The sequence below is a fragment of the Saccoglossus kowalevskii genome, chromosome 16 (genome assembly GCF_978046115.1).
Source record: "Saccoglossus kowalevskii chromosome 16, keSacKowa6.1, whole genome shotgun sequence".
NCBI classification, from domain to species: Eukaryota; Metazoa; Hemichordata; class Enteropneusta; family Harrimaniidae; genus Saccoglossus; species Saccoglossus kowalevskii.
In genome coordinates, this window is record NC_140656.1 from 15,411,346 (window position 1) to 15,426,761 (window position 15,416).

Below are 15,416 nucleotides of genomic sequence, written 5' to 3' on the forward strand. Positions count from 1 at the left end.
TTAAATTAAAACTGAAGTCTTATGTTAATTGTACTTGGCACTCGTCATTATAGTTGGTGGGTGGTCTGCGTCCCTCAAGAAGTAAAAGATGCTTCCGTGTTTTTTGTACATTTCTCCATTTAGACTTCATTAGGTTGCTTCCTACTTCTTTACTCCAATGATGTTTTTTTTGTAACCCTTCCATTAACCCTTATCCTGCCAGCCCCATGTACTTTTACATTGACTTGACCAGATAAGAGTTACGCAATGTCATATCATTTTTATTGATTTTTCTCGGTTTCTTTTAAATTTTGGACCAAAAAGGACATACTTGTTCTTTGCATACTGATCTTGATCATGAATTTGTTAAAAAAATATTTAAAAAGTAATGCAAGATATTCTGTGCAAGGTGAACAGGTTAATAGAGTTATTACTGATTAGATCTGTTCAGTATGCACACTTTTAAAGAATGAGTGGGCTTTTTTTTTCTTTTCTACTTATTGCTCCAATGCATAGTACGCTTTGTTAACAGTTTGATTAAGCTGCACAATTTGTTCACTGTCATATTTTAGGGGAAAAAAAATTTTACCTCACAATTGTTAAAAATGATGACAAAACATTTTTATTTACAGTTTAACCTTTGTTCTTCCAGGTCAGGTGCTCACGGTGCCAGGTCATTCCGATCAACTGAGGCACTTAGAGGATATGATTTGATTTGGTGACGAGTGATGAATTATTTAAAGATGGCATGACTCGAACATGATAATCACTTGAAAAATCTAGAAAATATGAACATGCGTGGAAAATGCTGAATCGTCCCGAACACTTGCAATATGTAGGAAACTGAGGCTTTGTAAACAACGTGAAATATCGGCTTAACGAAGTATGTGTAAACAGCCAGGAATTGTGGGTACATGAATAGATTATGTCAAGTGTTATTATTTAAACATAAGGAACACAGTCAACATTGCAAGTGTTGAGTTTTCTAAGAACAATTTTGTTAGTTTTCAGAAAAATATGTATTTTTAAACTTATTTTTTATCTTTTTTATATGAAGAAAGACCAACATTTTTATGTAATATATTTGCAAAATATACTTTGACTGTATTTATATATACTGTTGTTATTTTATTGTATTTATTGTACACCTCGTCTCTTTACATGTAATGATGGCATTATTTGGATACATAACCAACTTGCCATCTTTATTCTTCCATTTTTGTGGATTATTTTGTTTTCAACTGGAATTTATGGTTGCTTAGAAATGCAATTTAGCTAAAATTGCCACAATAAATTCCAAGTGGAAATTGAAGCATTCTACTGTTTTTGATTGTAAGTATTAGTTGAGTCATTCAACAATGCATTGTTTAGTTATTATACTGATCAAATTCAATTGGACCATTTTGGGGAGTCTCCATTATGGACCAGTACTACACACGGACTGACATGGAGTGTCTCCAATATTGACCATTCTAGACTGAAAATCCATATCTGATTGCATAGTGTGCTTTTTCAAACATAAGGAGTCTTGTAATAATTTACCTTATTCCTGATCAGTGATGGCTAGACCACAATGCATTGTAAGTGATAGGAACCAATACTTCACCAAGCATTATTTCTATGGTAACTTTGAAATATTTTCTACACCACTAAATTAATACTTATTAGTAATTTGCTGCAAAAATCTAATTATAACCACTACTACGTTTACTCTTGGTATTGTTGTCATGGCAACATTGATACGATAATTCTTTCAATTCTTTTTACAGCAGTGTGTATTTTACAACAGCTATAATATTCAAAATAGACATTGAGTTGAAGATATTTACAAATATACTGTATTAACAGATATCACTATTTAATGAATAGTTTTAGAATAGCCTAACAAAAAGGGTCAGCGCTTTGTGTGCTAATTTCTCATCAGTATTCCCATTTGTTAAAGATGGACATGATTAACTAGAAAAATGTAAAGAATTTATTATCATACTGCAAATTCTTGATACTGAATGAGAATTTCCATCACATAAATTACAAAGAACAAATAAAAAGTATGGGTACTCAGACTTGTTTCCATGGAAGCAATGTATTTATTATTTCCCCCATAATGTGAAATCCTTCTATGGCGGCCATTTTGAAAAATAGTCTAAATGCATGCAATCTAGTTTCAGAATTCAAAAACTAGTTTGGGTATCCAAATTTTTTTCTTCAGACTTCAGTCACAGAATTATTTAACAAAATTTCAGGTAATTTTTGTCGCAAGTGTGTTAGCAGTGTCCATCGTTAACAGTTGTCTTCTTGTAATGTTTCTTTTTAAAGTTAAAACTTATGTAAACTGCTTTAATTTCACAAAATAGGAATTTTCGCATATTTTGCGTGACTGGAAAAATCACAAAACAATGTAAAAGTTGGGTTTTCACTGTCATTCCTAAAACAGCGAGTCCTAGTGATTTTCACTGGGGCCCTAGGGAGTCACAGTGGCTTTAACTGGGGTTCTAGGGAGTCAGTGACTTTAACTAGAGTCCTAGAGAGTCGCAGTGAATTTAACAGAGGTCCTAGGGAGTTGGTGCATATCACAAAATGTTGTTCTCTCAAAAGCTCCCAAATCATGAAATAGCAAACAATGCACATTTTGGCAGTTTACAGTAAATTTTAAAAAAGAACAAAACTAAAAAGTTTTTAATCCAGTGGATCTAGTGTAGACTAACATACAAGGTTTTACAATGCATCTTGTAGCAGTCTGCTTTACAGAAGTCTTATTGTGCACACAAGACATCCCATAATAGTTATCCCACCTCTCTGCATGTAAACCAGTAGATAGTTTGTTGCCCACCTCTGCTGCCATCTTTTTATAGAATATTTATATACATTTAAAAAAAAACAAGTTAGAGTAATACCAAATATGGAAATTACGTTTACAGCTTGTTCTCAATATGTGGACACCATTAAGAATTTGTATGTTGTGTTAACTGCAAATATTATTTTATTATATTAATAAAAACATGTTATTTGATGAATCAGTTTGTTCTAGCACCTCAATCAACACAAACATTTTCACCTTCAACAATACTTGCTTATTCCCCCATAAACATTTTGATAAAAGAATGTAAAGACCATCAGTATTCCTGAATTCTATCAACCGTTGCCAATAGTGAATTACATTTGTCATTTTCTCATGAACATTTAAGTGCATGCCACATGACTTTGAAATGACTATTTTAATGCATCTACCGGTATTTGCTGAGAACGTCTATCAGAATCCACAATGGCTCAGTTGTCAAGAGGCTCTACCTGCTGCTGTTGTTGTTATGGATTTCAATCCCATCCTTGGGCAATTTATTCAGTAGTTGCAGAAGTAGACAGTTCTCCTAAACTAAAACAGTGTTAGTAGATGCAAGGTCTGATTTACGTTAACCGTTTACAAGTTATGTACAGTAATATTACTCATTGCCTTGACATTGCAACAAAATACGACTCTTACTTTCAATAATGGACCGTTTTTGTTTAGTGACCATAGTCATCATTTACATGTAAATTTTTGAGTAGCAAACACTCTGGGTTTGAACCAACAATTCCAAAATTGACACAAGCTTTGTGAAAGCACAGTGAAATAGCTAAGCAGATGCAGGTCATTGACCTAATTTCCTATATAACAGAGTTGTGTACACTGTGACAACACACAAGCCAGGATGGTGCTGCAGTATAACATTTTCATACCTCCTAATTGTACATTAACGTAATTAACGAGACTCTGCCAGGTAAAATTCCTTGGAGACGCTAGATCTCCACACCAAAAGTTGACGTGAATTCCTGTTGACGAACTTGCAGGGATACGACAACCATCAATTATCTGTAGTGATTACACTCTGCATATCATTACAAGTGTGGCAATTTACAATCATCAAACATACCATGGGTATACAGACAGAAGAGGTCACATGACTAAAGTAGAGATAAATTTTTCTCAGTTTGCTAAGTGGCTAAAAAACAATATAGCATGACCCTCAATATAATCCTTTCACCACCAGTTCCCCTTTTCATCACAAATTCACAAAATAGTTTCATTATAATCTTTCCTCCAGAAGATTGGGACAAAAATAGCCCGTGAAAATTGACTCGCTTGTATGTTGAAGAATACAACAAAAGTGGAGCACAATTTGGGCGAGGAAGTCTGGTAGTGAAAAAGATCATAGTGCACTTATCCTTGAATAAGCTGGTAGAAGTACAAGTATTTGTCTGGTTTATAGGAAACTTAGTTTTCCTACATAAATTATTGTGGAAATTTGTTATTTGAACATCTACCGGTATGTTTTTTCCCCACAGAAAACTCCGTCTTTCTACTTAGTTTTCAAAAATCATCACGAGAGGGCGCTGTGTACATTGAGTCACTGTCAGGAAAGTTGAAAGCGATAAAAGTTCTCCACATTGTATTTTGGTAATATGTGTAGAATTTTTGCTTGTTAAAATCAAAAAACATTCTGATTTATTGTTCAATTAATGTTTTTTCTTTATTAATAATGACCTTCAGGTTCTCATGGAGGTATAAACCTCCATATTCTGAACAAGACTTTCATTCATTTATCAGAGGGCTCCCTCTATGATCAAAGTCTAGTATGAAAAATTCCACACTGCCACTAGAGGGCGATGGTCACAGATAATATCAAAATAAATTTGTCAGGCATTTTTACGAAGTGTTCTCGGGGGCAGAGCTATGTTACAGAACGATCTGTGTTGCCAAGACATGTACAACTGTACCAAGTATTATTGTAAAAGCCTGTGGCAACGGTTGAAATTGAAAAAAAAACAGCACAAACTCAACTTTGAGGCAATCGCGTGTTATTACACAGTTCAACAACTCTCATCAGATAGGGGTGATCGAATCCAAGGCATCTACATACATACGTCAAATATTTTTTTTTTTTTACCAACAAACATTCACTAAAATTAGAGAACTAGTTTTTGTCAAAATCAACAAGTCTGAGGGAGTTCAACGACGACCCACATATAAATATCAAGGCAATCAGTCATCTACCCAAAGTTTCTACATATAAAATAATGAAGCAATCAGGATATTTTGTGGAAGTCGAAAATGTACCTTTTTACTAAAAATTACAATATTCAACATAATTAGAGAATTGACCAAGTTGCCACCAAATGCAAAAACAAAAAATCTGAGAAAGGTCAACCTGAGGTACATATATATCAAATATTGAAAGCAATCGGCTGTTTTTCATAAACAAGTTGAAAACATAATTTTTTTTAACCAAAATTGAAGAAATGAAAACAGTCTTAAAATATAAGTTCAAAATCAAATCATTCAATTTTTTTTTTTCCCAGCCTCTAAGAGGTTTGTAATTCAACTACATAAACACTGGGGGGGGGGGGGGGGGAGACGCGTTGGAATAAATATTGTTGATTGAAACCCAAATTATTTTGATTGTACAATGATCAGAAGCAATGACTCATAGCCAGGCTCAATGTGGTAATGGTTGGTCAATGAAAACAGTTTAATAAACAGCAGTGTGCAGTATTAAAATACAAAACAATCCACTCTGATGATGAAGCATACTGAATAACACCTGTAAACATACAAGGCAACTAGGTATAGTTGTACATTTAATATTAACCAAAAATACCTTTAACTCAATGAAATGGTATATGAATATATATATATATATATATTATGAAAAACATAAATGCCACAACAATTTATCAAAATAACAAATCTACACAATAGAAATACACAAATACAAGTAAATTATTATTACTACAATGGTTTTTTTTTAGCTTGTCTGGAACAAACACTTTGAAACATGAAAAAAAAATATATGTATAGCAACCCCCCCTCTCCCCCAAGAACATGCAGTACTGACAAACAGAAGTGTATTTATATATTAAAAGGCTAAATCATTTTTTTTTTAGTATCAGTTTACTAATTATAATTTGTTATGTGGGTGATTATTTCAAATAAAGTCGTTATAATGCCATATTTTTTAGAAGAGCAACACTAATGCAAAATTGAACACAAAATTGTACATGGATCTTTAAAACACTACTTATTTTAAACCATAGACACCTGTTATTTTGGTAAGTGTAACTAATAGAACAAATACTGTACACAATGGTGTAGGTGTACAGGTTACAAGTAAAAAGTTTGTGCTCTTCCAGTTAAAATGATACAGGACTAGCAGCAAAATCAGTTGGGTTACTGGCAATGCACTATTTTATTTTGGCTTAGGCCAGACTTTTTTTATTCCTTGTTTCTCGAGTTTTTCTAAGGCAATTTTTTTGAGAAGGGCAGGAAAAAAAATAAAATTCTTTTTTTCCATTAGATTTGTGTGATTCTCAGAGAATTGTAAGTGAGATCATTGATCGGAGAGAAGAAATGAAATAAAATGTTATTCCATGTATAACCTTGTTTCTCATCTGCGCGAGACTTCAGTACTTTGATCATGATACTCCCACGAAAATGCAACTTGGGTTTGTTATGCGATGGACGAAAAAAAAAAGAAGATAAAAATAAGTTTTATTTAGCAATTTTTTGCACTTACAAGTGCAGCGAGAAATTACGCTGAAATAAAATGTTATTTTTATTTCATTTTCAGCTCCTGTTCATTCGGCGGGTTCGCGAAACAAGGGATAATAAAAGTCTGGCCTTAACAAGACAGACGACTGAGTTTGACACGCATTTTGGCCTTACACATTTGTGGATATGCAAATGAATGAGAACATATGATAAACACATCACTTACAAGACGGTACAACGTTAACGTAACATACCTCTGATTAGCTACAAGGACAACTCACAGCAGTAGAAAAAAGGTTCCTCAACAAGCCTGGCCAATGAGTAAATAACAAAAAATTGAAATAATAAAAATGTATATATATTTATATTAGAAGAAAGTTTTTCTATGTCACAGTGGATGTCAACACGTTACAACACATATAGGACAATACATCTCTACCAAAATGCACTTTGCGGTTTACCGATTATGTCTATATCATATGACCAAAGGCAGTACATCAGCTAAAGAGATAGGATGGTATAATCTTTATCACCGTCTAATCTCAGTAATGAAGAAGACAAATGGCTTTGCCTAATCTGACATGATTATATACATGTGAAACCTCAACACAGTGTTGACTGTGATAAAGTTGATAGATTTTCTTTTTTTTTATGATGATATCATTGTTTTGAGGTCCTGGATTAGCCTCCTGCTATGCTCCTTGTAGTCAAGCGGTTTGGCTTCAACACATGAACATTTCAAACGAGTTTCATCCTGCGAAAAAAATAAAAACACGGTCAATCAGTTTGTTATACTTTTACTAATAACAGTCCCGCTGTGTTTTGGATAATCTATAACACACAAGTGCAAGAAGAAAACGTTGTAAACCCCCATGATAAAATATTTCAACATAAAATTGCAAGTTAAAACTGGACAAACGTTGCAGTAATGTTATAATGAAATTCCAATCATATGATTTTTGCAGCATTCATGATGAGATAACGCAGCAAAAGAAGAATTTTTTTAAGTTCAATTCAGTTTAAAAATGTATTGATAGTAGTAAATATTTATTACTGTTAATTGAACAGTGTTGAAATCATCACAAAGTAAAGATTGCTATATCATAATAACTGAAACTCTTACATTGTACGTCTCTTGTTTGATTCGCATTCTCAGATTATAAGACTTAAAATTGGCTTCTTGGAACACCGCCTCAAACTCTGATTCATTCTGAAACCATAACAGGAATGAATAGTATTAACAGGGATTAAAAATATGCAAGGTAAGGTGAGGCATCAGCAAATTTTCACAGCAGAATGTCTTACAGTCAATCAGACCAAATGCAAACATTTTTGTATTACTACACAATGTACAACTCTTTGAAATGAAATAGGACGACCAACAAGCAGCCTGTCGGATGAGATAGCTCCGCTGTTAGCAATGCACATTTCAATTAAAGAACAGAAGATATCATTAGAAAATGAACAATATGCATAGTATCAATGCAATGGGACTTGTTGTTTTCAACAAAAATTCAAAAATATCATTTTTCATCATAAATGACATATATAATCATCAAAATTAGATAATTGAAGATATCATGAAATGAACAAATTTGAGAGTGGTCCACATGTAGTACCTATATATGTAATATCAAAGCAATTGGACTTGTGGTTTTTAACAAGAAGTCGAAAATATCACTTTTTACCAAAAATGACAAAAATATTCATCAAAATTAGAGAAGAAGAAGTCGAAAAAGTAAAACATTGACACGGACAATCACTCATATGATAAGCCCCGCTCGACAAAGTCGACAGCGGAGCTAAAAAGAGAAAGTTACGATTTCATCAGCATTAACAAGTTCGATTTGAGCTATTGTACAGTGTATTAGTAGCTGCATGTCTAATATAAGCCATACCCATTCTTTTTGAGCAATTGAGAACTCAAAAATCACCATTACTCATATGTATAGATATGAGTAATAAAAGCTGCATCCCCTCTGTTGCATTGTAGCATTTTAATCAAAGCCACAGCTTCTAATACAGAGTTCACAATAGTAAAGCAAGTCTGGTTACTTGTCCTTGACAAGTGAAAATCATTCAGATATTTCAGACACCAGAGAAATTCTTACATACCCAATAAAATATAGACAACACTATGAAGCATGTAACTTACATTACTGTCTTTAAGGCTACCAATGTGTTCAGCTGTATTTCCTCCCAATATAACTTGTGCTTGATCCTGAAAACACGTTACCCACTGGCCATCACCAAAGTCTACTGTATTTATCTGAAATGACATGACGATTGATAATTAGCATATAATTTAGGAAATCAAATTATAAATAAAGCATATAATGTGTAATGTTGGGGGCGGACATCCAGGCATTTTCACCGCCTGGTAACCATCACGGTGAAAACCAAAGTCGAAAACTTTCAGAAAACAGTACTTTGAGATGGTTATTTAGACTCCCCTGAACAGGGTAACATGATTACGCCTGTGTGTACAGCAATATATAAATATGGCTGTTCAGGATTACTTCAAAGTTGAGTTTATGTTTCCTTGAATTTAGTCGTTTTCAGCGGCTTTTCGACCTGCGTTCCACACAAGCTCGCACAGAGCCTGTAGAAATACATTGTACAGTAGTATGCGTCTTAGCAGCGTGTTGAACAATCCTAATCACAGAACACATACATGTCCCAGAATATACAAAAATGTGCATATGAACAAATTGTGTATGTAACTATTAAAATGACATTTTGACCACAGATGCACCTCTCATTTATGTCAGCGCATACATTATATTTAAAAAAAAAGTTAATGATTACAATATACTTACAACTAACAGCATTCTGTACTTGAAGTCTGGATATTCTTTCGCACATTTTTCACACCTGTAGCTACCATCAGAGTTCTCCACTACTTTCTTGTTACATTCTGCAGAGGGACACGCCTGATGACAAAAAAAATAAAAATAATCACATCTAGCAGTAAATACAATTTAGCCATCCGTGAAAACAAATCTTTTGAACAGTGTTACCCACGCCCATATTTGAAAAACATGCATCTACATTGGCTTCAGACATTTATTTTCTTTTTCACATCAAATGTAGTAACAATGTAACTTACCACACATAAATGATTGCAATGACATCAATATTGTAATCTGTTACAACATTACAAATAACAAGTATGAAGTGAATCTTACTGCACATGTCAGGGGTTTTGTAGAAAAAAACTGCGAGAGGGAGCACTGCAATTCAGCGGCGCCACCAAGTGGGGGAGATAGGGTTCTCCCGACCTGGGTGTTGCGTTTTTGATAATTCTAAGTTAAAATGGAGCATTCTATGGCTTCCTTACTATCAGACAGGTCACAGTTGAAGACTGTGGACACATGTGATCCCTGGTTAATCAGAATTTTATGGTTGCCGGAGGATCTGCTGCCCAGGTAAGCAGGCGCATGGCATGAGGGCGCTGCGCCCCTGTTCCCTTGTTTAAAAAAAATCCCTGCATACATGTAATCTGTAACTGTTGTTGTTACAAGTATCAAGTATAGAGTGAATCTTACTACACATGTAATTATAGAATTTGTAATTTGATAAAATGAAATCATATTTTATAAACAAAATTAGCATAAAAACAAAGGAAATCAAGATGTCACAACAATTTACTGTGGAATACTTTATTTTCGCTGAAAAGGCTATTTGGGTGTTTTGTGTGGAATTTATTTTCACTGATTTTTGATGAGTTTAATGTAAAATATAGGAAAAAAAGTATATTCGCTGGATTTTATTTTCACGGAAACATCCCTTCAGCGAAAATAGCGAAAATAAATTCCAAGCGAAAATAAAGTATTCTACAGTAGTTTATGCATTTAAAGTCTCCCTACAGCCACATACAATATTAATTTTTTCTTGAATATCTTGTTCTCCAGTAGTCAACAAGGTGACCCAACTTTCATTTTTGGGATTCCACTTTGACTGGTCCTGTTTAGATTTCACACTGCCAGCCATCCAATTTGAAATAGATTGTGCACATGCACTGATGAATCACAAAGTCCCTTTTTTTTATTCTCATCTGATTGAATTTCAATTTTTTCAGAAACCAGCAGGAGTAAGTCTTTCAAAAAAATTTACTCATTACATGAAGAATACTATGGACAGACATCTTTTAAAGTGCCTGTGCAATGCCCACCCTCACATTTCCCACTTTAGATCTGTATCCCACTGAAATGGGCAGTTATTGATCTTTTTGCTGAAAATGATTACTCGTATCCAAGTAAATTTGGGATATTTCTCGTGTTGTAGCCACGCCCACCTATTCTGAAACTGTCGACTGTTTCCGGAATTCCGACTCTCGCCGAAAGTGCGCCACCAAATGCCAAAATGTGAGAGGAAGTCATACCCCTGAGCCGTAATAACACTGGTCATTCAGTATACTTTTAAACGATATACATTTTTCAGTCGGCGTTTTTGTTGTCTATTTTCTTTTTTTTTTGAGATAGAGAGAGAGAGTTTTTAGATGTTGTGTTGTGGGCAGTTGCAGTGAAACGTATAGTTATAGTGTAAGTATTCACACGTTTCTAATCGATCCGAATGTGCGACATCAGTGGACGAAAGCCACTTAGCCTCAGATTCTTTTTTTGGAAAAACTGTCCTCGTCCATGAAAAAAAAACTAGGTTTAAAGAGAAACGCCGACAAACACTTTTGAAAGAAATAGATTCCGGACCATGATCACCGAGGCGGATTTCAGAAGAGAGAGAGACGTCCGGCAAGTGTTTTAAATGAGTTGACTTTTTTGCGATCCTGATTATTGTTTTATAGAGACCATTTAGTTCCTGTTAAGTAAAAGGTAGCAATAATTTTGACAGTGACGCGAAAACGAAGCGTCTGACAAACAGGAAATTACTCAGCCCTTACACACTGCTAATTGTTTTCATTTTCGAAGGCTAAAAGTTTCTGAATTGTCTGGTGGTTGGTGTTGAATGTCTAAATTCACACCTCTGTTCTTTTTTACCTCCATGCTTGCAGCTTGATCTGCGTAATAATTTCTGAAATAAGAATCCGGCTTTGGTCAATGTGTTTCCACCAAATAAAGTTTTAATATGATGTTATAATTATGACAATCACGCCATGGAATACGCTTACTCGAATTCACTCTGAATTTATCTGTATGTGTGTCGATCTCGGTTATTTTTGTTATCCAATTAAACGCCGCTTTTAACGCACTTACCCTCGTCGTGACCCAACGCGTTCACCTATTTCAACAAAATTTCAATTTATTTCCACGCGGCTGTCATTTATTTAGTAACTATGATTTGTCGTTTTTTAAAATTATTTTATAGTGATCACTATAGTCTAATGTTTAGAATGTCAAAATATGTTCTCTTTTATTTTAATTTTGAAAGTTTTACTCAGACGATCGATGAAATAAAACAGTGTAGTGACGTGCCTAGTAACTTGCTAAATAACGAGATAATTCCGACGTCAAATTCTATTTTGTCCAGCGACAGTGTACAAACGTGCGCCGCTGACGATCACGGTGACCAGCTACACCAGAACGAACATATTTCGCATCTAACTCAACCCCATGCAACAAAAATTGATACTGTGTGTTCAGTATGGTCCATTCCTCCTCGACGAACAAGTACATAAGTGAAAATTTAGTCAAAGACGAGAAAACTGCAGAAGAAATTTGCCTTATTTACACGTATCGGCAATGCAAGCTGCCATGCGACTTCCCCTTCTGTATGCAAATAAGAAGCTAATGAGGAGCCTCGTTTTAAAATACACAAAAATAAAGTTGCTGTAGATTGAGTTTAAAACACATTTTTTCACTTAAAAAAAATAATTCATGCTTAGAAACATAAAAAATAATAGTATTTATGTATCAATGGATAATTTTAGGCGTGAAAATAGCAGCCATTTCACAGACACTTTAAGTCAGGTAGCGGAATAGTTTTTTGGGCACTTTTCACATTTTTTTTTGAAAATCACAAGCATAGCTCCATAAGGCATGCCACATACATTAGTGTATTTATTTTATTGAAAAAATAATATCTTGTACAAGTAAACTGTTTTTTTCCTTGTGTGCAAACAAATACCCAAGTTTTTTGTTTATCCAGTGTACACCCCATGAGTGCTTCTCATTAATATTCATGGTTAACAAACATAACTGAACTGGGGCTAAGCTATTTCCAAACAACTGATAAGATATCTGTTTGTAGATTACACACAGCTGATAAGATGTGTGCACTGCTTCGTTTCAAGAGGAGGAAGCTGTACAGCAAAAACAAAAACAAAAAACACTTTCGAAACAACAAATTTTGTATAAACAAAATAGTACATGAGTGTATCACATGTTACCGGATTTTGCCATAAATTCGCCCGGGCCGTTTAACGGCAGTTTGGTATTTTTTAAGATTTTTTTAAAAATATTTTGGGAAGACAAATTTATGTTCTAAATGTTATTTTAACAAATCTGTTGTCAAAATAAAAGTACAATGTCACAGTTGGAGATTTTTTATTTTTTTTATTTCTGTTTGATACATTATATGCTTTTTAGGATCAGATCAGGGGGCCTTGACCCTTACCGAGTTCCGTGTTGATTGACATTCAACGAGATCCGAATTTTTAATTTGATGGCTGGTTTGAATATATCCACTATTACAGTGATCAATATAAGCGTTTGGAAATAGCATAATTATATTGCGTGAGTGAAAGAAGCCAGTGAAACAGCGTGTTCTATTTATTTCTAACGCGCGTGGTCGGCGTCTTTGATTGCGATTGTTTTGTATTTTTGTCTTCGAAATGTATCACTCGCTGCGTTTTTTTTTGGGTCACGTCTCGCAACTGAAAGTCCAAGCTGACTTTGTTTTGGCTGTAAAACTAAAAGCCCCCAACGTCGGATTCGTCAGCGTCATTCACAAATACTTGAAGGGCATCTGTGATATCTTCACCTTCAAACTGTCTTCGTTTAAAAAGTCAAATTCGTCATCTTCTCCACAGTTAGCTTCCCCAGCTAACACCTCTTGAAGTTTGCTGTTCCGTAATTTACTTTCATTGACTCCACCGTCATTCACAGCAGTTTTCGTTTCCTCAACGGCGGTACTCACAATGGTAAAGGATGTTTCCTAAGATAGTACGACGTATTCAATGCGTAAGTGTGAATTATAGACAGACCAGAAAAGTCCGGTTAAAGCAACAAAAAGACGACAAAAAGACACTTTGAAGCCCCGTCATAGCCATAACAAGAAACCACATGGGGTTGTTTAGTGTCTGTCAATATTTTAGAACACTGCATTTTCATTGGTCGAATTACGTTGAAAGAGTCGTCAATTGAAACAAATATTACAGTCTGTTGACAGTGATTGATCACTGTTATCATCATGAGAAAAAAAGAGTTATCCGCAATATACTTGCTGTTGGGGAGCCACACTACGGTAGCTTCCTTTGCCGAGATCGCCAGAATCTTCACGATAAAGTGGCAAGTTTAAAACTTGATGCAGCACAATTATTTGCGAACATAATGGACTTGAATTTAGCTGATGGTGGTTGTTACTATCTTAAAATAAAATCAAACCAAAGTCCGACGTACCTGCAAAAAGAGTGCATGTAAATGTGCTGTAAGACGAACACTTTGGTGAGGAGGGGCAGTGTTTCCTTCGAATTTGTCTGAAAATCGCTTTAGGCTTATTCAGGTAAAATGAAAACTAAACTTGCACGAACACTACAAAAGGTCCCTCCTGAAAATAACAAGTCCAACAAAAACGGTCTCGTCGGATGATGATTTACAATATTTTCGTGTTGAAAATTTACTCTGCATTTCTTCCAATTCCACACATAAAAAAACTTACCCCACAGCCGTCATTCCATTTTCTTATTCTACCGTAATCTGCTTAAGTTTGCTCGCGGGAGTCTGATAATTATTGTCGGAAAGTGTTCTTGTGTCTCTAAAAGACTTTGAAACTTGTGGAATACTCAAGAAAATAAGTTTGCAAATAAAACGGCCCAAACATAAATACGCTATGTTGACAAACACTTCAACTGCCCAGTGTAGTATTTGTGTTGTTTGCTACCTGCAAACAGAACCGCCCACTTTGCATAATCCCAGCTGTAATGAATGACGTCACCGTTCTTTATCAGCACAGACCGTGTCAAAACTCCAAAAATACAGTTTTTTCACAGACATAAATGTCGAATCAAGGTAATTTATTTACTGCCAACCTATATAATTGTTGCTGCTAAAACGGGAGTTAACCTTGATTGAAGTTTAAAATCATAAAAGTGCCGATTTCTCGGTGTTCGATTTCTGGCAATTGCCGTTGACCTAATTTTAAATGGCGTTTCAGTGAGTAGCGCTACGATGTCGCCGTTTGGCTTTCCGTACTCTCGAATATGTTGGCTTCGTATCCGTATTTACATTTTTGCGAAATTCTATCGCGTATTTTCACAAACCTCGCGCAAACCACCGGTATACACTAACTTCAACACCAAAAAACGTGCTTGAAATTTTCCATTTTCGGAGAGGAAAAAAAAACTTAATTTAAAAAATAGAAATACGGATTTAAACTTCATGACCTTTGCTTCAAAACAGTGTAAAGTTTTTGGCCGCATGCATGACCGTAGAGTTGACATTTAAAAATGTATTCACGTTAGTTAATTATCAGCCGCGCCGATTTTCAGAATCACGTGACGCTAAAACAAACACAGTGTTCACAAAATATTAATAATAGAAAAGTACAAGTCAAGGGCTTTCCAAACATATATAGATTGTATAGGTTCTTGTAAAATTTACTCCGATTATAGATGTTTACATTTTCCATGCCAAAAAACTATCTCGCTACCTTAACCCAATACTAGTTTGAGGGAATCAAACAGGCAACCTTTCATGATGCAATGAGAACATGCAAACCACTTTACTACACATTTTAG

The 15,416-nt window shown here is 34.7% G+C and overlaps 2 protein-coding genes across 2 annotated transcripts in view; one reads left to right on the top strand and one right to left on the bottom strand.

Moving 5' to 3' along the window:
• Positions 1 to 2,993, top strand: part of LOC100376149 (uncharacterized) — a 29,767-nt gene extending 26,774 nt beyond the window's left edge. Inside the window, exon 9 of the mRNA XM_002730834.4 lies at positions 632 to 2,993. Coding sequence (XP_002730880.1) covers positions 632 to 693 — 62 coding nt within the window. The 3' untranslated portion in view covers positions 694 to 2,993. The remainder of the gene's footprint in view (positions 1 to 631) is intronic.
• A 2,457-nt stretch (positions 2,994 to 5,450) lies between these two features.
• LOC100376304 (replication protein A 70 kDa DNA-binding subunit-like) overlaps positions 5,451 to 15,416 on the bottom strand; it is a 31,613-nt gene continuing 21,647 nt past the window's right edge. Inside the window, exons 14-17 of the mRNA XM_085491116.1 lie at positions 9,322 to 9,435; positions 8,658 to 8,771; positions 7,626 to 7,712; positions 5,451 to 7,256 (exon numbers count right to left, since the gene is read on the bottom strand). Coding sequence (XP_085347242.1) covers positions 7,152 to 7,256; positions 7,626 to 7,712; positions 8,658 to 8,771; positions 9,322 to 9,435 — 420 coding nt within the window. The 3' untranslated portion in view covers positions 5,451 to 7,151. The remainder of the gene's footprint in view (positions 7,257 to 7,625; positions 7,713 to 8,657; positions 8,772 to 9,321; positions 9,436 to 15,416) is intronic.